The sequence below is a fragment of the Diachasmimorpha longicaudata genome, chromosome 1 (genome assembly GCF_034640455.1).
Source record: "Diachasmimorpha longicaudata isolate KC_UGA_2023 chromosome 1, iyDiaLong2, whole genome shotgun sequence".
Classification (NCBI taxonomy): Eukaryota; Metazoa; Arthropoda; class Insecta; order Hymenoptera; family Braconidae; genus Diachasmimorpha; species Diachasmimorpha longicaudata.
The window spans coordinates 13,660,386-13,681,516 of record NC_087225.1 but is presented as its reverse complement, the minus strand read 5'-3'; the positions used below and the strand labels follow the sequence as shown (position 1 = coordinate 13,681,516).

Genomic DNA, 21,131 nt, shown 5'->3' with positions numbered 1-21,131 from the left:
TTCCAGGTCAGGGGATTTACCTTCTCTCAGCAGCCAAAAATTTTCAACCTCACCGCTGACCCCGCCAAATGAGGTATAGGTGTCCTTCCTCATCCCTTCTCGGGCTTCACTCGAACCTTCTCACTCGCATTCCAATGTACATTCTGCGCGTAAAGACTTTATTCCGTACACTGACGGTGGGAGAATATCCACGGCCACGGCGGCAAGAGATGTACGCGGGTGGGAGCTTGCGCCGACTGGACAAACTCTCGTGAATGCTCGTGGCCCCGTCGGTGAGGCGTCGTTCGGGATCCAGTTGGAAGTTGCCGGGCTACGGCCTCGCATGTCACCCCCCCTCGGATCCTCATCACACTGTCGAAAAACATTTGTGTTTACGTCAAGTGTAGCGTAATGTGACAATGTTCCCCGAAAAAGCTCGGAAAAAAAAATAAATTGCAAAATTTTGAGGACAAATTTCACCGATAAATTGTCAAAAATAACTGCGAATTTTAATGCTGCAAAATTCGAAAAATAAGAAGTGTTTACAGAGAGCTTTTTTTAATTTTACTTTCCAAATTTAATGAAAAAAGTTTTAAAAGTGAATTTATTCCTTTTTTCACCTCCTAACAATTCAAATTATTGGACGGAGTTTGTTATTCTCGGGAAAAAAAGTTTGCACAGTGCTTGCCGAATGAGGGATGGGTGGTGAGGTATGGCAGTGAGATTTTATACCAAGGGTGCTGAACGTGTTTCGCAACATCGAGGAAACAATGTGAGCTTTCGATCATGAAGGTGAGTGGTTTGCATATTTTCACACTGCTCCCGCGTTTCATCGGAAAATTGAAATACACGTCTCACGGGCAGGTGTGAGGGGGGAGAATGCATGATAAAAAATTTTTAACTATTCATATTTAAAACAAAATGAATCAACTCAAATCCATTAATTTGAAGCTCATCAAGAAAGTCACCAGAATGTTCGTGAAATCAACTGCTCCACTAAAATGCGTCACCAATACAAATACTAGGGAAAATGTTTTTTTAATTCAATATATCTCAACATTATTTTTATTCGCTTTTTGTTTATATCAAATAAATATATTTTTCCAATATTGGAAATGCGTAAAAAAAATTTGAACATTCGAAAAGCTTTTAATGGAATGAAAGCATCAGCCTCGTCATTACCAACAGAAATATTATTGAAACGAGCAAAAAAGTCCGGATAAAAAATTTTATTCCATTTAATTGGGTCATTTGTCATAACGAAGCTGTAATTTCACGAGTTATTCATTATACAACGGAAACTATCTCTCCCCATACAAATTTTTCCCTTCCCCAATGTACTTCACCATGAACTAGCTAAATCCCACTTCCGTTGGTCCAGTAAAATTCACCAACATGTCAAACAAATTTTCAAATAAAAAGTAAACGCCAGTAACACAACCAACATTATTTACCCACTGAAATTAAAAAACATTCTCTCGTAACTACAAAAAAAAATATATTACAAAATTTTTTTTTTCATTAAACAAAATCTCAATCACATTTTCCCCTTCGCTGGATAGAGTTGTAATTTTCCGGGTGTTGTCTCGCGATTGGTACATTATACAATGACATCTATCCCCGCCCCCCCCCTCTGCAGCCGATACAAATTTTTTCCCTCTGCAACAAGAACTAGTTAAACCCCTAGTATCATTATTGCAGTGAAATTCAGAATCCCCGAGACACCAGCGGTGACGGCGACGTTATTTCTCATTCCCAGTACGACCTTTTCCCTCTGAACATGCCGTCCTCCTTACCCCATCAAGTATTCGCTCGAGGGTAAACGAGAGTGGGTAGGGCGTACAAACCTCCTTGTGTATCCCTGTTTTTACCCCTTGCCTCTTCAACCAGCCATACTCCCTTTCATCCCCGCCCACTTCCCCTCGTGTGGATACAACGTTTAAAACAGTTATACACTTGCGAAGGGTTTCGCATCCTAACGGAATTCACCCTGAGTCATGACATATTAAACGACCCTCTTCAAGAAACCGAGCCAAAGTTTTCCCTGTTCAGTGTATTCCTATCTTCTCTGTGTGTTACATTTGTATATTAATATGGGATAGTGGGGAGGGCACTTCGGGGGCTCTCCAAAGTTTCAACGGGCGGCTTGAATGAAGTTCTTATCGAAAATTAACAATTACGGTGATTTATAATTAACTCGGGAGCTGTTCTATCATGCGCTGAATGGGGTTAGATACATAATTTTTGTTGTTAAAATGGAACTCAAAGCCGCTGATATGCGGAGGAGAAATATTTTGAGAGGAATTCACGAAATTTTCAGGATTCGGGAAAAAAATTGCCAAAAATACGAGCAAAATTCAGGTTTTCTTCTATAAAGTTTCCCGTACTATCAGTAGAATAAAAAAACCCTTCGTAGAGTGATAAAAAATTCTGGGGCTTTTGTGAAGATTTAAAACTCTGAATATTCAACTCAATTCGGAATATTGCTATTTTCCCTGCATGTTACATTCACGAATTAATATGGAGGATTCAGGAGAGCCCTTGGAGGACTGTGTTACAGTTTCAATGAGCGGTTTGAATGAGGTAGAATGTACATTTTTTTTCATGAAAATAGAGTGGAGGACAACAGACATCGGTGGCAATTTTTTAAAATTCAACCACTCTCTACATTCTGATTCTTCAAAGTTATGAATTAAAGTTCAGTCGCTATCCAAATTTAAAAAGTAAATTAATTACGAGTAGGTAAATAATTAATTATGAATGATGTGCTATGACATAAAATTATGAGTGGAAGTATAATTTAATAAAAACTCATTATTTGCATGAACAATGGAGAAGGAACCTACGATTAAGGGAAAAATTCAATATTTGATCAGCCAGGGTTTCCTCCACAATTCCCTCAACAGGGAGCATTAAACTGTCAATACATAAAATTTGATATTCGAAGAGTGGGTATTCAATTGAAATAAATGTGGCTGGATAGAATAATGGATATAACCCTTGAGGGTATATAAAGACGAGAAAATTACATTGAATATATGAAAGAAATGAAAATGAATGGAGGGAGCCGAACGAGGAATAATATCCAGCACCACCTGTGTCGTATATATCAGCATACATAAACATCTGACCTTTCTCGACAATTGACGCCTCCCAGATATACCTCCATAACGTTCATCTCGACTAAAATGGAACATTATAAATCCCCAAATAACTCCAGTTACCGTGCAATTGTGAGATCTGATAAATTTTTCACACTGCACCCTTGACGATTGAGTCACTACCTCGCACCAAGAAAAAGGATCAAGTGAGGAAGTTGTGAGAGTTCTCCGGCAATCTTCAAAGATGCTACATGAAAAGCCTGGGATTCCTGTCACGTTGTAGGTCTTAATTCGCGAAACGCAGGGGGAGCCAGGAACGATCGTTACATACCACGATTACACGCTGAGGTTTTTTCGCACTCGTGAGGGTGTCCCCGACACATCTGCTTGACATAATTGTCGTGAAATTTATGATCAGCTCGATTTAAGAGAAGTAATTTTCATAATTACGGAATTACCGATCTTGTAGGTGTATTTTGTGGAGAGAAAAATTATCATGACTAGAAAGAATGTTGTTTTAATTTACAAATAATAGAATTTCGAATTTGCAATTATTTTTTCGGGGCTTTAAAAGCATGTTCTGCCCCGGAAAATTTCTCAATTTTTGCGGAAAAATTACGGAACGACTTGTAGTTGAACTTTGAGGAACAAATTGTAGGATTTACGTGCGAATTTGTGTTCAAATGTAATTTTCATATTTTTTTTCCTGTTGTTTTCATACGATTTTCGTATAAAATTCAATTTTTTCGGTTGACTAGTTCCCGTATCTTGCAAACTCAATCACGATAAATTAACCCTTCAACAGAGATACAGCCTCAGCCCCTCATGCTCTAATAGTTCAGGTCAAACTCGTACATGGTTTTGAACAAACTCATTTCCCGACTCATAAATGATGGTCTATATACCAGTAATAACCCATGCACCTGGCTTCATCGCCGTCCAAGTGGATTTTCATAAAGGGGCAGATGAAGCGTGTGCACTCAACGGCTAGGTAAACACCTACTCTGATATAGTTGCCCCGAAGGGGGTGTATAGTTATCCCTCCCACCACCGTTCTTACCATCATTCTGCCAAGTGTGGTGGAAACTTGGTTCGACGTGGCCTCAGACCTATCAGCGTTACTGCGTCCGTCTCCACCCCTAGACTATTCCCCGGGGTGATAAACACACATATTACACCCAATAAGTAAATTTGAAATTCAAAATACACATTGCCATGTATTAGGTTCTCAACAGCTTTACCATTCGGCGGAGATGATGACGGTCTTGCGGGCCAGAATATTTGTATCAATGGTGGGGGATTACAGTGAGAAAAAAATGTAAGACCCCTCTCCCCTATCCCCAGACATTATTTAAATAAAGCCATTAACGAAAAGTACTCGATTAATTATTGTCATGAATTTATGTAGTACAGTGAGGAAAAAAAAAATTTTTCCGAGTATTCATTCACTCGACAAAAATATTTATTTTGACCATTAAAAATTTTCCCCCGGAAAAAGTATAAATGATTAATTTATTAATCAAGTCGGATTTTTTTTTCATCTTAACTTTATAGTTATTAAGTGGTTAGACAGTTTGAATTAAACTCATATCATAATTACTCCATCAAAATTTCCCTCCTCCCTGAGAAATTCCGAGTCATGCCTCCTTTGCCTTTCCATTTAACTCGACAATCTATAAATTTCACATGAGAGGTAAGCGGATTACCCGTCGATGTTGGTTGAAGGCAAACATGCGAAGGTGTTCGCGGATAGAATGGAATTATATTTGAACGCTACTGCTGCACATGACGTTTTCACAACTCATAACAAAAGCGCTGATCAAATACCAACATCACTCAGATTATTCTGCAACGTCTTACGAATGTTGGGGATAAAAATGGAGGATTGCGGGACGAGTTACCATGGTAGAGCCGGTGAACCATCAATTGCGGTGTCGTTAAGACCAGCCACTTGGAACTGGAGCATGATAATTACCGTCTCTCCTACCAACGCATGTAACAAGTAATTAAGGTCTGGATACACCTCGACGTGAAACCTAAATCTGTGATTCACCGTCTTCATCATCATTAGGATTTTTTACTTCTGATAGGCTAATGAGATTGCACCCGGAGGGGTAGCTCAGTCGAATTATGCAGAAGGATTCATCCGATAATTTTACTTTTGATTAAACTCCATTATTCATTTTTATAAATTACTCATCAAGAATATTGTCAACGATTTTAGAATATTACGAACCCTTTTAGGTCACGGAAATAATTATATCTTTAACCTACCAGTGACATTTCTCACAATCAGAGGATTTTTTTTATATAAAAAACAAATCATCTAAATTTCATTTACCCCTTGATTTTATGTAATGTCCTATCGTTACAAAAACGACGGTTAGAGCTTCAAGAAAGATCAAAAAAGCCCTTTTGTCTTCTCTACCCGATACATTTTCCCTTGAAGAAAGAGAAATTGTCGTCAATGAATATTACAATTCTACAGAGACATGAATCCCATAATAACGCCGCCATCACGTTTTTCTCATTTCTGGAAGCCGAACTATTTCTTCGGTTGACACGGTTCACCAAAGACGATGTGAAAAATACATTGAACTTGGCGTTGGTCTCTGTAAAGTCTCATGGGGGTTGGAGAAAAAGTATCAGCCGTGCAGTTCACCGAGTCACAATCCTCCGGCGTTATCAACCCGCCTGGTGCTAGGGGGATGGAGAAAAAAAAGTGTTACGTCGTCTAAATGAAAAGTGCCGGTACCGCTGGAGGTGGGTGAGTTAGATTGCCAGAGCCCTAGAGTGATACTTTTCTTTCATTGTAGAGCTACACCACTTACCTTGTACCATCGGCTGTTCGCGAGATGTACGAGTGGAGAAAAAATAAACTCTTAAACATTTTTCTCTGGATTTGGCACATCAAAACCCGGAAATTTTTGCCACAAGTTTCACTGAGACTTCAGAGAATTTTTTCATTGAGCAATTGAATATTTCATTTTTTTCTGCGCGAATGATCTGAAAATAATAATTATTTCATTAGTGTGCAGAAGTCATCAGATCAGAATTAATTTCATTTTATAAATTGCATTGATAAAATGTCTATAAAGTCTAAAATGTGTGTAGAGGTTAAAATATTTTTCCCCTGGAAATTGTTAAGTAAAAAGATTAAATTAAAATTCGTTAACACGGAATTTGATATTTTTAACAGAAGTGATATAAAATTTCTAGTTTATTTCTTTCAGTCTAGACAATATGCAATTCTGGGTTTTTTCCCCTCACAATTTTTAATCCTTCATCAACGTAATTAAGAAGTGGAAGGAGGCAGCCAAGTAAACATAACTATACCAGCGAAACATAAACAAAATAAAACAACCACTTTATTTATTTTAGCCTAGACAAATGCAATTCCGCATTTTTTTTTCTCTCACCGTTTTTAATCCTTCATCAACGCAATTAAGAAGGGGAAGAAGGCAGCCAAGTATACATAACTATCGCGGTGGAGCGAATTGTACGGATAAAGTAAATATGAACAGGAAAAATGGAGCTGGAATAACACGTCGGGAACCGCAAGCTCATGAACTGGATTCTGGGAAATATTAATTTGTGTCAACAAGCTGGGTAAATATGAAAAAATATGTACTGTTGGATGTACATGGGTATTCCGGGGTAACAGTTCCAGCTCGAGATTTTTTTTATATTCCGGAATTAACCGATATGCTTAATTTGACGTCAACCGCTCGACGAGGGGAGGATATCTCGGTATTTTTGTTGGGGGAATGGATCTGTTATATAAACCCAGAGGAAATGCACTCGGATATTTTATTTAACAGGCGGATCATGAGGTAGAACTCGATTGAGATCTATATTAGAGGGGAGGAAATGGTAGATTTCCCGGGCGAATTGCATTTCCCATCAAAAGAAGTGGCATATTTTTTTTAAGGGAAATTATTCTGAAAATAATAAGGTGAGGTGAATTTTTTTTATGGAATGACTTCGTTATCAGAAAGTAGTATTAGATCCCTGATTTATATTCAAAACCGTTTCACCTATTTTTATTAAAATATGTAGGAATTTCAGCATAAAAATTGCGACCAATTCCCTTTCTATATAAAGTGGATTAATTACAAATTTTATAAAAAATATTATCCCAAATATAATTTTACTATTCCTAAGATAGCAATTGTTTTACTTCACCAACACGTGCCAGTTACGCAACGGAATTATTCCCAAAATAAATACCATCGACATGAATAAAAGAATTTGATAAAAAAGCCTTAAAACAGAACGTAAATTTCTCAGGGAAAAGAAAATCCTCTGGGTATAATAAAAAAAATACAAACACTATTGCCAGAAATAATCCATACCTTTTATTCATATCGATCTCTGACTTTGCCATTCACGAAAAAAAATAAAAATTTCCATAACTCTTTCTGCAACAATTCACTGGCGCATCTGGCACCAGCTGAATAAAGGTTGAAATCGTTAACTTTTACGACATCTCTGCATATTTACGAGAGCAGTCTCAAGAGCTTCTGGAGTGTGTGCGGGTTGTTTCGTAGGTGCCAAGGCGAGTAGCAGAATGCAGCTCTCGGTGCAGGTAGAGGCCCATCCGCGGTTTAGTAAGACTCAGGACTGAGTCTTCACGACGAGTCTTAATGATTGTAATAATGCAACTTCATCCCATAAAATCAGACGGCGAGACAGAATGTGGTGGGGAAAATTAAAGAGAATTAATTTTTTATAAAACTTGAAAGAAGTGAGGTTATCCTATTTTGTCATACATTTTTTTCCAAATTAAAGAATCACTTGATTAACATACAAATATTTTTTTTAATATAAAAAGTAAAATAAAATAAATACAAAAAAAAAATTATCAAAGATTTATTTTTCGTTGAGGCGTAATTTCAAGTTCAATCAATTATTTATTCTTTGGGAATTATCGTGTCATGTTTTTTTTTAAATACCGGAAATGGCGCATGAACTTTCACGAGAACTTTTTTTCCTAACTCCCAACGCAATTATTGCAACAATTATGCGGTAAAATCGGCGAAACGCCTCTAGAATAATTTATGCCCGAGACCTGCGGTGTCTAGGCGATTACCCAACAAATTGTATTACCCCTTTCCTTGGCTTCTCTCCGTTTATCTTTTCCAATTGCTGAGCGGCATATTGGTTTTTTCTCTTTATTTCGTCTCCGCTCATACCCGACGACTATAGCGAGCGATTTTATAAGGCGTGCGGTGAAAAACAATGAAAACGAGATGCACCGAGGAATCGATTGCCCACGAGAATAGTTCTCCCAGAAATCTCAGGAATGTTTCGGTGGGAACGAAACTCACTAAGTTCTGGAGTATAAGGCCACGCGTGATTCTCTCCATATGTAGTGCAATCGGGAGCTTGCGGATTCAGGGGGGGTAAGCTCCTTCTGGCCAGAAATTTCATCTAAATTCAATTGGTAGCGTCGGTTTATACAACGCTTTATTTTTCAGTGCCAATTTGAAGAGAGTCCTGGTAGGAGATAAAAAGGAAAAATAAATGTTTTATTCGCCCTATTGCGCCCATCTATTCACTATTAAATCCACTTACTATTAAAAGTGATAAATTATGTGGGACACATTTGTTTTTTATTCTCAATTTTTCAGTAATAATCAACGTCTGGTGTCACCAGCTCTTAATCAAGTGACTGAATTTATTCAACAGATCATAAGAGACTTTTTTTGCATAAAATTAATAGCTTTCTCAATATCAACAAATTATTTTGCAAATTACTTGAAGATTTGATTCAGTAGAGGTCGAGTAATTATTGAAACATCGACGAGAACGAATTAATAAGTCTCTTGAAGTTGTCCTCATAATGATTAATAAATATGAATAAAAAATAAAATGTTAAATAATAAAGAAATATAATTTTCTTCATCGAAAGAGAATATTGATGGCAACATAAAAAGTCCTCACCCTCTCACATCATTTTCATTATTCAGGAATCTGCTGGAAGTACATTTAGAATGAAACTAATGCACATTAGCAAACTTTCCCTCAACACATGATGAATTGGAGCAGGTGGGTGAAAAACTTGTCCATGGAAATGAACAGCTCATTGTTGAAAGTTGCAGAGACTGTGTGGTCTCTAAAAGCTGTCAAGGGTCATGGAACCCAATCCCCAGACACAAGTAGGAGAATATCTACTGGGGAAATCGGGTCGAAGGTCGGACCTCTTGATATCCGAGAAAGTCCCGCATACGGTGGAACACTGAGGGAGAACAGCATATCGGGGCCACAACTGACGGGGCGAGAAGATGATGGGAATTTGGGTCGACCCATGGGGGTTCACGACACTGCAGCGCGGTTTCCTTCCTGACGAACTGCAACCGGAGAAATGGTGCATTTCGAACGAATAGACAGCTTTATCTGACCTTTATTTATGGAAAGTGAGACAAACGTTTATTTATTGAAATTGAATAAATGAGAGAGAAGATTGAGGTGGCGAGGGGAGGGGGGTTGTGGGGGTCTATCGTTATTGGAGATGTTGAAATATTCAAAGATTCGAATTATTAAAAATTCCGGTGAAATGCTAACTCTGGCTCCTGGTGCTGGTGAGTTATGGGCGATTCAAAATGTTCAATTTTACCCCACCATATTCGATTCTAGCGAAGAACTATTACTTGATAAATTTTTTTTTCCCCATCTGGAGGGTGATTCTGTCTTTGAGATTTCATTTGAAAAATCAAAAAATATCCCCAATATGACATTTGAATTTATTACCAAACAACATGTGTTTAGAATTCGAGGGGTGGAATAGTGATATCGTAGAGACCACCCTAACGCGTAATGCTCGAAGTCCTGAGAGCCTTACGAGGTTATCAATGGTCATGAGTGATATTCAATTGTTGGAATCCTAATGTTGGCTCCCTTTTATGAGCCCTATAACTTATATTCTTCAATTTTCGTGAATGCAGTCGTAAAATAATTCATAACTGAGCCCTCGGATGAGTTCTAGTATTTATTACTTTGCAGATTATTTCAAATTGACATCATCAGTGGATATAAATTTTTACTTTGGGCATCAAATTGTTTTAGTTTATTTTTGTTGATGAACTGTTTATTTTATATGATTGGAACGTTTTTCGGGGAATAATTGTTGGATTTCTGTCGGTTAGAACCAAAGAGTTGTTGAAAGGAGTAGAAAAATTCCGGCTGAAGTCATTAATTATATTTAATTACTGGAATCCTAATGTTGGCCCTTTTTTATATGACCCTATAACTTATATTCTTTCATTTTTCTTCATGGAGCCGTGAAATAATTCATAACCGGAACCCTCCCGAAAATCTCCCAGTAGTTTATTACTTTCAACAATTGTTTTAAATTAATGCCACTTCTCCGCATAAATTTCCAACGTTGGAATTAATGAATGAGTATTAATATTTAATTAATTAACCATTCAATTAATACTGACATCGGGAGTCGATGACTCGTTAACTTCACATGACAAAAACATTCTGATGTGAAGAAGTTCATCGCTCATTAATTTACAATGGGAGTGTTGTCAGAGAAAAAAGTCAAGACATAAATGTTGAACTCGATTCAAATGCGTCATTTCTCCTGATGTACTTGACCGATTTATTTTCTGGTAATCAAGAAGCATGAAATTTCATACTCAATCGAACATTATCGCAGCCCGTGTAGATTTAACATATAATTCCATGCATTCGCGTTCAAGCGGAAGTTCAACTCGGGCTGTTTATGGTTTCCTATGTAAGCCGATTCCACTGGTGTACCACCAGTGACTATCACCCTCCGATAAAATAACATTTATGATTCCACGCTTTTCATGTATATTGCACGTGCGATATAAATTTACAAGCCACGACATTCATATTTCACATTAAATCTGCGGCCTCGGTGCTATTTTCGGAGCTCTTTTCTGCTCTTCTCTGTTTTCCAATATTTGTTAGTAAAAAAAATTTCATGATTTAATGAATTATTCATTGATATTCGTCGATTATGTGTCTAATTTTCTATTCATATATATTCTCTCGAATTGTCCATTATTTGGACGATAAAAAAGGAATAAAAATAAAACGATAAACAGTTAATGTCGATTTTAAAAAAAGTTTATAAAAAATTCGCGAAGCTCTACGACACTGTCTCGCGCATCTTTACCGGTGAAAAATCATAATCCTAAACATTTCAATGCGCCGATTATTTTCATATCGCAATTCAATGCGGAATGAGAGGATATTACAGTCATTTCGCTTCGATTTTTATATCCTCGCGTCAAATCTCTTGTCACCACGCCAATGCGGCGCCAGTTTGTCAGTTATCTTTTTGCCTCATTTTTTTTCATAGCTCGAAGGCTTTTTACTCGTTCCTTCGCCCTCTCGTGGATCTACTCGTTCTCATCCGTCGACGATTTCAGCAGAGTTTATTGCACGTCAAGCGACAGGAAGCTAAGACGTAACACTTTTTCTAGCGTCCACTTCCGCGTGTCTATTCGCCTGTCGCTGACACTTATTGTTCTTAACTATTAACGGATTCTGTCAATAATTTTTGAATAATTTTTTTTTTGGAATTTCAATGAGCGAAAAAAACTTGAAGTTGTCAGTTATATTTTCAATGTTTTCTTTCGACTTCTATGAAATAATGAGATTAATATATGCGAATAATATCTAAAGAGCAATTTAAAAAATAAAATACTCCACAAGTAGAACATTTCGATGACCGTTAAGAAAAACAAAGCACCAAATAAAATAGCTGTATTATCTTGTTCAATGCAGTAAAAATTAAGTCCCGTTAGCGCTCTCGACCCACCGGGTGAAAATTCTCTCATGCCACAATAAACGACATTTTGCCACCGGCAAATGCCCGTTTCCTTGCTCTATTTTGCCCCCTTCCTCCCATTATTTTCCTTCTGTCGTGGGGACATAAAACTTCGCCCACACGTACAACCCTCCTCACACAGGTGCATTGAAAAATAAATAAATAAAAAAAATTCCAGTTCACAGAGAGGGTCCGACAAAGAGCGAAGAATTTTGTGTTGAAAAGTCGCTCTCGGAATCAGCCATTTACTCCCGGGGATTTCATCCTTTGAAGTACTTATCGATAACGAAATTTTGCGACCACCGGGCGTACACACAGCCCCCAGGATATTTTTCAACTTCATTCCCATGGGTGTCATATACGTGATCACACTCCACTTGTCATTTACGACGGTGTTGTCAGGACAAAGCATCGACGTGACAATGCTCACTCACATTTTATCCCTCGAGTTTTCGAGTAGCGGAAGGCCAATGTGTCTTGTCGAGTGTACTCTGGACATGTTTTCATTATTTACTTTTTTCTCATTCCATTTTTTTTTCGCATTTATTTTGGCCAGAGCCACCTATTTTTACTACCCCATCCCCCCACCCCCGGTCCATAATACTCAAGCCAAACAGCATTTCATTGATCCAAAAGCCCTTCGGTTTTATTTATTCGTGACTGGTGGGGCATCCACCCCATTGTTCATCTCTACCAGAAGGTCATTCTGCGCACTCATGTGTTATGCGCTCTGAATGAAGGGCTCATGATGAAAATGCGGAGAGAATTTCAGCAAAAGTTCATTAGTTGAACCGATAATTGTTCCGAGTGCATTAACATTTCAACATCTGCACAGAGAGAAATTTTTGTTAAAAATCATGAGTCAGTGGTTCTTCATTCCTATTAAAATAGTAAATAGGTATAAGGAATGATAGTCGTCTCACCACGTCACCTCCACAGACGACAATATTTCTATCGCCCTGAATTACCCCACATCCTCACCATTTGACCCCGTGAAATGTCTATATTCCCTACACGACACAAATATACACACGACGCATCCCTTTTTTTCTCTCCAGACGAGAGTAAGAGGCTCGGCCAGAGTTTCTGTTAAAAGCTTTTTTCGATCGAATTTCCATCTTCCGAGATGGACTGAAGTGGGTGAAAGTGGATGCAACGCCTTGCGACGACTGACGGTCTGGAGAAGCGGACCGTAACGAAAGGGATAAAACTACACGGGAATAAAAGCCATAAAAGCCGTGGGTGCGAAGAGCGCACGAAATTACCCGAGGAATTTATATTCTTTCTGAAGACGTCGTCTCCTTCTACTTGAATAGACCAAAGGGGTCGCGCCACCCTCTGCTACCTGCAAAGACAATTGTTTTTCTTTTTTTCCTCCGCCTAGATCGTTTTTTTCCTATTCATTCTCAATTCACTGGGGATACATCTCGATTGATTCACTTCAGCATTTAAGAGGGTACATTTCCATATACTGAATTTTATTGCAGGGTGATAGGATTCCAAGGGCTGTGAGCAACTGCATTTTTTTCTGTTATTCAAGTGTAACTGACAGTCCAAAAGGAGAAGGTAAATTCTCCTGAATTTTTTTAACGAATTATTTTTCATTATTTTTTCCTTGAAATTTCAGCTGCACTGGGCCACGATATTTTCCACTGTTCTCGTGGCTTAACTAACAATTTATTGCTAATACTCATCATTTTTCCTGTCAACGTCTCAAGTGCAGTCCGAGTTGACCAGAACCACTTGAATTGGGAGCAACAAACATCGATTTTTCCACTGTTACACAACTCGACCCTCTCATATCTCCACTTACATCTCTCAACTTGATTCGGACAAAGACCATACACATCATTGTTTGTCGCCATTGAGTGAGTCTTATCACTCCCATTCAGCGTCAATGGTGATAAATTCAGCGGAACAACGGGTAAAATCTCTAGACACTCTGTTGTCTGATTAATCCCATTGTACTGTCCGTCTGAGTTGCTGTTGTGCCCATTTCTGCAGCAGACATTGTTGTTAACTCTTATAGAATAAGGAACAAAGACGTGAGAATGAGTGCGAAGAAGGCAAGTGGAAAATTGTAGATCCTCGAGAAGTACTCGAGAAATAAGGAAGTCCAGGTATTTGGGACAGTTTGGGAATGTGCAACGCGCCCGTGAAGCACTGGTGGAAACTTTAATTTCCTTCCTCGATGTTGTTCGACAGCTGGGGGAGTGAGAAAAACCCGACGCTGGGAAAACAAAGGGGGTGAAGAAATAGAAATGGTGGAGTAAAGGGATAGAGTGGAAGGGAATGTGTGAGCTTCGTGTAGAGGGAGAGCTCAGTGAAGAGACACTGGGCGATTCACTGGTTCTCCACTTCTTCAACGCGGCCATGGAGAGGGGGGAGGGGGGAGGAGGCAAACCCACTCTTTGGCACTTGGAGAAAACGGAGCATTGTCCACGTAAATGAGAATTAATGACGGCTCTGCCCACCGCACTGTGCACACCCACCGTCTAAGAGCTATTTCTCTCTCTTCCTCGACGCTCTCTGTCACGACGATTCTCGGGGGGATCTCCAACTATTTCTCCACCTGTTTTTTTTTATGATTTTCCTTTGATGACGGGTCATTCGTCAAATGTCCTGGGGAAGTCTCTCCGTCATCCGCGGGCTTTTTCTCGGGATTAATTGATGCTGCGGGATCGAGAGTTTTGGACGGCTGTGCTTACTCCGAGCTTTGAATCGACGATCATAATTCCCCGGAGACGTATTGGGAATTTATTGTTAATTATGTTGGAGTGATTTTTTCTGATGGGTCAATTCATCAAGGGACATAGGATCGATGTCTTGGAATTCACATACTCCATTAATTTTATCCATGTTGAGTGATCGACGATGAACTTCGGGGAAAGTTTGGCGAAAGGTGACGCGATAAAAATTCCCAAGAAGTCCACTGTGAGTTTCTGGAAAAAATTTTTTAACAATCTATCTTGAGTTCCTCGAAGGCCATTCTCGGTGGAGATTTCCTTCTCTTGTCTGAGCCAACATCAAACAAGAAAGAAGCGTTAAATCGGTCTTAACGAGGCACAGCTGTCGGCAATGGGAATGGCTTGAGTTGTACTTCTCGAGAGTTGCAGATTTTCCACGGGGATAGCATCAAAAACGTTGGGAATTCCGGGGCGAGTGGACGAGGGAAAATAGGAGCTCTCTCGCTTTTCGCTGACTGCCCAGGGTTCACACTGTGCTTTTTACTCTCATATTTTTTTGTCTCGTTTTCACTGCACTCATCCACCGGAAACGTGACAATCCAGACAGGGAGCAGTTTCTTTTTGTTCTTGGTGGAGGGAATGGAACGCAGGGAGAAGAAATGGGAAGTACTGTTGACAGGCTTGACTCACGCCTTCAGTGATGGCATTTCTGTGTGCAACGACGTCGGGGGAATTGTTTGACCGCTGCACCCCAGCCAACTGAATATTTCAGCTTGCTCCCCGGTACCACCAGATGCGAGACTATGGGTGAGGGTGAAACAGACGAACTAAAGAGGGGAATGTTAATTTTGCAAACTCCTGCTACCACCTGTCGACGTCTCGCATGCGCCATCAGATGTACTACCGTTATTCATTAAAAGATAACGTGATTTTTTTTTTACCCGACGTTTTTGAGAATTCATTTCAAGTTCTGTGAGTTATTCAAACTATGCATCATGCATGCATAATAGTTTCTGGGTAGAAATGAGATTATTTTGATTCATTTAGGCTGAGAACTTAATTGAAATGAAAACTTATTAGATTCTTAGAATTCAACGTAATTTTACTTGCAAGGGAGATTTTTTAATGATGAAATTTCTTAAAATTCAGGAACACTCTACGTTGAATTATTTTTTCTCTCCTCGGGAATTAATGGAAAATGAATTCTTAATTCTCCCTTAACTGATTGATGTATTTGTCGAAATAGTTTTCCCACCCGGACGTGAATCCAATCGAAGACTCACCGTCGCGACAATTTACGTGTATTTTACTGGAGCAATTTTCGTCGAACAAAAAAGGCGAAAAAAATAATAATAAAAAAACCGGAGAAAGGGAAAAATAAAAGTAGGAGAGATGGGGCGAGAGTGGAGTGGAGGGGGATGGTTGAATGCAAACCGCTGAGTTTTCCCCATTCTTCCGACATTTTCGCCTGGTACCCGGTACACTCATCTCTTTTGTTCTTTTCTATCGTACCTAGATTCTTCCTTCACTTTTCTCTCTCCATCAAGCGTCTTCTATCAATTCATTCTCACTCTACGGATATAAAGAAGAGTCCGGAGGTTGGGTCGGTACGCTGAAAAATCTGGCGGAGTTGATGGTGCCTCTGCGTGTCTCTTATTTTGTCGGTTCGTCGAAGCGTAAGGGTGGCAAATGGAAAGGGCCGGGGTGGGGGGGAAAAATAAAACTGGAATCGTGATGAGAAACGATCCCTCCCTTTCCAACTTTTATTCATCCAGTGGTCCTCGCTGTTTCAATTTTTCACCTCTTTATTCGCAAAAATATGCCGATGGAAATAATTGTGATTCCGGCGGCGGTTTAACTCCCACACGATAAAATATAGTATATTTTTCAAAATGGGTAAAATCAAATATTAGTTTAATATATATTTTTTCATAGATTCTTTATCAATTGAGAAATTAAATAGCATTGGCTTTAAGCAAATGTATTTTTTGCAGATTTTTCTATGGAAATTGCCTTCAGGCGAAGAATATTAATTGAAAATTATTTCTTTGTGATTTTCATGGAGGATATCAATCAGAAACTGAAGCTATCCACTGCTCTGTCAATCAAATAATGAATAACCAATGCCAAAATTTTTTCAATTTGAGTAGAGCTGTCCCTTACAGAACGTTTCACCGAAATTTATTGAAGTTTCCATCAATGGACTGGTTTTCAACGAATTCCGTTGTTATATTTTTTACCACATGAAGTAGCCAAATTCACGTGATTGGCATCACATAACGATCGCTTGAATCATACAAAACAAACTTCATCTCGTAAAGGGATATATCATCCATTGAGCTAGCAAAATAAACGCTTCATTTTAATTACATTTTTCATTTGATGTTGCTGCCACGATTGCCGATTCTACCATTTATGGAATTCTTTCATAAAAATTGCACAAAAAAATACAGCTCGACGTTCGTGCCGTCCTGTACCGACAGAAAAATCCGTGGAATTCGTTAAAAAAAATCCAGATATTTATTTTCGTAGCCATCGAGCGATTCTCGTACTTCTTATGCCCCTTTTTATTTAGAGTTAGCATTGCGATTTCGTGGGGGGGGGAGGGAGGGGGAACCAAAGTCTCATCGCAAATGGGCAAAGTTCCAAGCCAATTCGCAACCATGTGAAGTCACGTTTGGCTCTTTCTGCCGAAGAGAATATCCAACTAATGGAATGTATTATTTTCTCGTCTCATTTTGTTCTCCCTCAGCCTCAAAGAAATGTACGCGAGGTAATGGGGGTCTTTGACAGTCACTAAATTGGATACATCACCCACTTTTGTATAACAGTGAATTTTAATGGGGTTTTCAGTAGAACTCCGGGATAAACGATTTTTCGGACAATTTTTTTTTTGTAGTTTTCGCTCGTATTGAATTATTTTCACTGTGATTTTACGAAATTCGAGGTTTAATTATGAATTCGAGGCTTGAATTTGACAAAATCATTTCCTTCGATTCAAATAATTTTTTGTATTTCAAATTAAAGTGTTGCAACATGCGTTTGAGAAATCCTGCAATTTTTCACGAATTTGGAATTGGTTTCAGACACAACAAATTTTGCTGTTGAAGAATAAATAAACAAATAATAACATTTTTTACCCCAGCCTCGACGATATTTATTTCTGCATAATGTTCCATGAAATCTGCATAATGGCTCGACACTTTTTGCCCATTCGCCAAAAATGACATATTAATAAATTTCGCGAATAAAATTGTCAACACTTTCTTCACGTCACTCGCACAGTTCTTCTTAACATTCGTAATTAATTCCTGATAGAGAGAAAATGAGACTGCTATTCCCACTTGACGGAAATTGCAGTAGCCAGATTTCCCTCTCGTCCGTTTTTCATTTCCCAGAAAGTAAATGAGAAAACTACCAGCGTCACGAAACAGGAAATAGATGAATAAAAAAAGAAATCCAAAGTTCCATATCCTCTTCCAATCGTAACACTACCATGAGTGTAGACCACGTGATGTTTTTACAACTCCGGTGGAAAGCGGTGATCGATGAGCGTTTCTTCGACGGTTAAACTAAGCAAAACCGGAAATTGCTAATAGTCTTTCTGCCTCGTCAGACACTCCTGACTCATTCCATGAAATTTTGAATTCCCGGAGCGAGGCTTCCCTTTCAGTTCTTGCGGCGTCAATGGTCGTATATCATCAACTGGCGTTATTGGAATTGATTAATCTTCCCTTATACATGGAAAATCAATTGACACTTGGGCAGTTCATGTTTATTATTCCCTCTATGGCTGGAGCAATCAAAATTATCGTCGGAGCATCCGGCACTTCGACAATCAGATCAATTTCAACCCGTCGCCACCTGAAAGACGGATAATTGGACTGCTGCATAATCACAATAAATAATAACCATTATATTTATTAACTATCAACGTTTCATGATTTTTCTCTCTTTTCATTTGCTATTTCTGACTGTAAAATAATTGTGAATGATATCGAGAATTATTAATGAAGATCATTCGACGCCAACTCCCTCTCATATTTATTATTTATATGTATAGGAATTATGAACTTGAAAGCCCTATCCAATTCGTCTATAAATTTTTCCATCAAGCTTCTTAAAACATAACACTCTTTAGGAAAGTTTGTGATGCACTAACCATGAAGAGATCAATGAATCTGGAGATTTGCATAGAGTGCTAGGTGGTGAAGCGATAAAACTCGTGGAAGACTAGATTCCAGGGGCGGTCGCGGGCAGCCCTGGGTCGATGCTCGTGGTTTTGCCAGGTTTGTTCGTAATCTTATTACGAGCTTGCAACAAGTTAACTCGCATCGAGTTGAATTCACTGGTGGGAGTTGGTGCGCACCGTACACGGCTTTATCTGTATTGCTACTGGTGGAAGAGTTTCGCGGTGAGGGGGTGCAGCATAAAGCCCATGCAGCAGTCGGTTAAATTAGAGGATGGGGTACTCTCACGCACTCGCAAGTCATGGACGATAAATTTCCATAGTGGAGTACAATTTTCTCGGTAAATATTTTCCAAGTAGGAAAACCTTTGCCAGTCTCTTGTTGTGCCTCGTTTGGTGATGTATTCTGGTGAATACACGCTATGGCGCATCAACAAATTTTATCCTCAACAAGTTTGCTAATAAGGTGAAAGTAATTTAAGTGAATTTTCGCGAGGAAGCTTCCAAGTTACATCGCAAATGTAATGAAAAGTTCTAGTCAAGTGAATTTTCTTTTGTGACTTGGAGAAACTCGGAGAGTAGACGTATACACGTGGATGTTCTTGATGATTAAAATGAGATTCCAGAACAGATTTCACAATCAGAGACACGACGCACTTGAACCGGATGTTATTTACTTTTATTTTCCTTTCACTTTATTTAAACGATTCCAATGTCAATTCCCGTTTTTTTTAATTAATTTTAGGTTCAAAGCTCTCAGAGTCTTGAGAATTGTCTACCAACGTGACACGTAGCAAACTAATGAAAAATCTTTCCCCGCTATCCCTTCAAAATGTTGTCATATATGTAAAATATAAATTCAATTCCTCCATTCGGAAGCGAAATGCAGCAAGATGTAGACCAAAACTCCAGAGGTCCTCCGACTGTCAATGCTTAGACAGCAATGCGCAGAAACCATGCAGAAACGTTAACCAATTCGCCCGAGCACTACGGTAGCACCGAAAACTTATGCATTCCCATGGAATGACTGTGGTTACCCATAGGAAGCTGACCAACTGACTTGGAATTTCACGGTATCCTAACACAAACCCTACGGAGCTATACGTCTACTCTCAGGCTATTTCCACATGGCCGCCTTCACGTTCGCCCCTGGATAACTCTCAAGTTTGAAGAGTCTACAGAGCTCAAAGTGAATCAACCATTATCTTAGAGTTAACTGTCGATAAAGTATTCCAGCAATTTGACAATTTCTCCAATTTAACGTGGAAGTGCATCCTTCAACTACCCCAACAATGTTGTTCATGTTATTGGACACAGGATTTTTTCATTTAATATTTCAAATCTACAATAATATTAATATTCAATATTTCTTCAATTTGCAGATTTTTTTTCCTGGAATAAATATTCAAAAATGTGTTGGAGGTCAAGATCAATAGAAAGTCAATGAGATTTCATTAAAATTGTTGTACAACTTCAATACTGTTAATTTCCTGTAATTTAATGAGTTAGCAAATAATTTTCAAATTTATTGTATTTACCCAGTTTATTTCTTTGCTTGATTTATTCAACTTTTCTTCGAATAACTTGAACAAGCTCATTAAATATAAATAAACCTGTTCTCCGTCTGCACCGCGTCCATTATGTATTCGACGGGGGAAGAAAAAATTTCAAAGCAGCTGTATTTCTTTGATTCTCACGGCACAATATGCATTCGAAAGTTCTTTACGAGGTGAAATAAAATAGCACATTTCACGAAGATTTAAAATGAAGTCACACGAAAGAGTGCGATCACGTGCAAGCCTGTGCGTAAAGTTGACTCGTTGAGCTTGGAGATGCCCCGCTTCGCCATTTATGCTCGAACATAGTTTCTCCACCGCTGAAATGAAATTACGAGCCATAAAAGTACCATCTGCTGCGGGCTTACTCCAACTCTCGTTCGAGGCTTTAACCCCCCTCCCCATATTTATACATATATACATATGGCAGCCTATAAGGATACTAAATGAAATTATTATTTATTGGAGGGTGGTGGCGTGTAGTACGCTTTACGCGCAAGCCGAATACCGATAAAATTCAGTCTGCGTGCTCCGTCCTCATGAATTTTTTCATTTTTCATTGCCTTTTTTATGATTATATAATCTCTGTGGAGAGTTTAATTAATTTCCCGTGTCAACTGAATTGCTCTTTATCGAACAGTGAATGGAAAATGGGAATGACGTGTGCGGGTTGGCAATCCACTTGTCAGTATCAAAGGATTTTTCTCCCTCAAAATTTGAAAATCCTGTCGAAGCTCGACGTTCGCGTATCATATGTTTAATTTGGAGGAACAATGATTGAATTTGTGAAACGGTTGGCAGTCGACATAT

The 21,131-nt window shown here is 38.7% G+C and overlaps 1 protein-coding gene across 1 annotated transcript in view; it reads left to right on the top strand.

Annotated features, from left to right (window-relative positions):
• Positions 1–270: 270 nt before the first annotated feature.
• Positions 271–21,131, top strand: part of LOC135162178 (dipeptidase 1-like) — a 53,835-nt gene continuing 32,974 nt past the window's right edge. Inside the window, exon 1 of the mRNA XM_064120368.1 lies at positions 271–771. Within this exon, the coding sequence (XP_063976438.1) occupies positions 766–771 (6 nt within the window). The 5' untranslated portion in view covers positions 271–765. The remainder of the gene's footprint in view (positions 772–21,131) is intronic.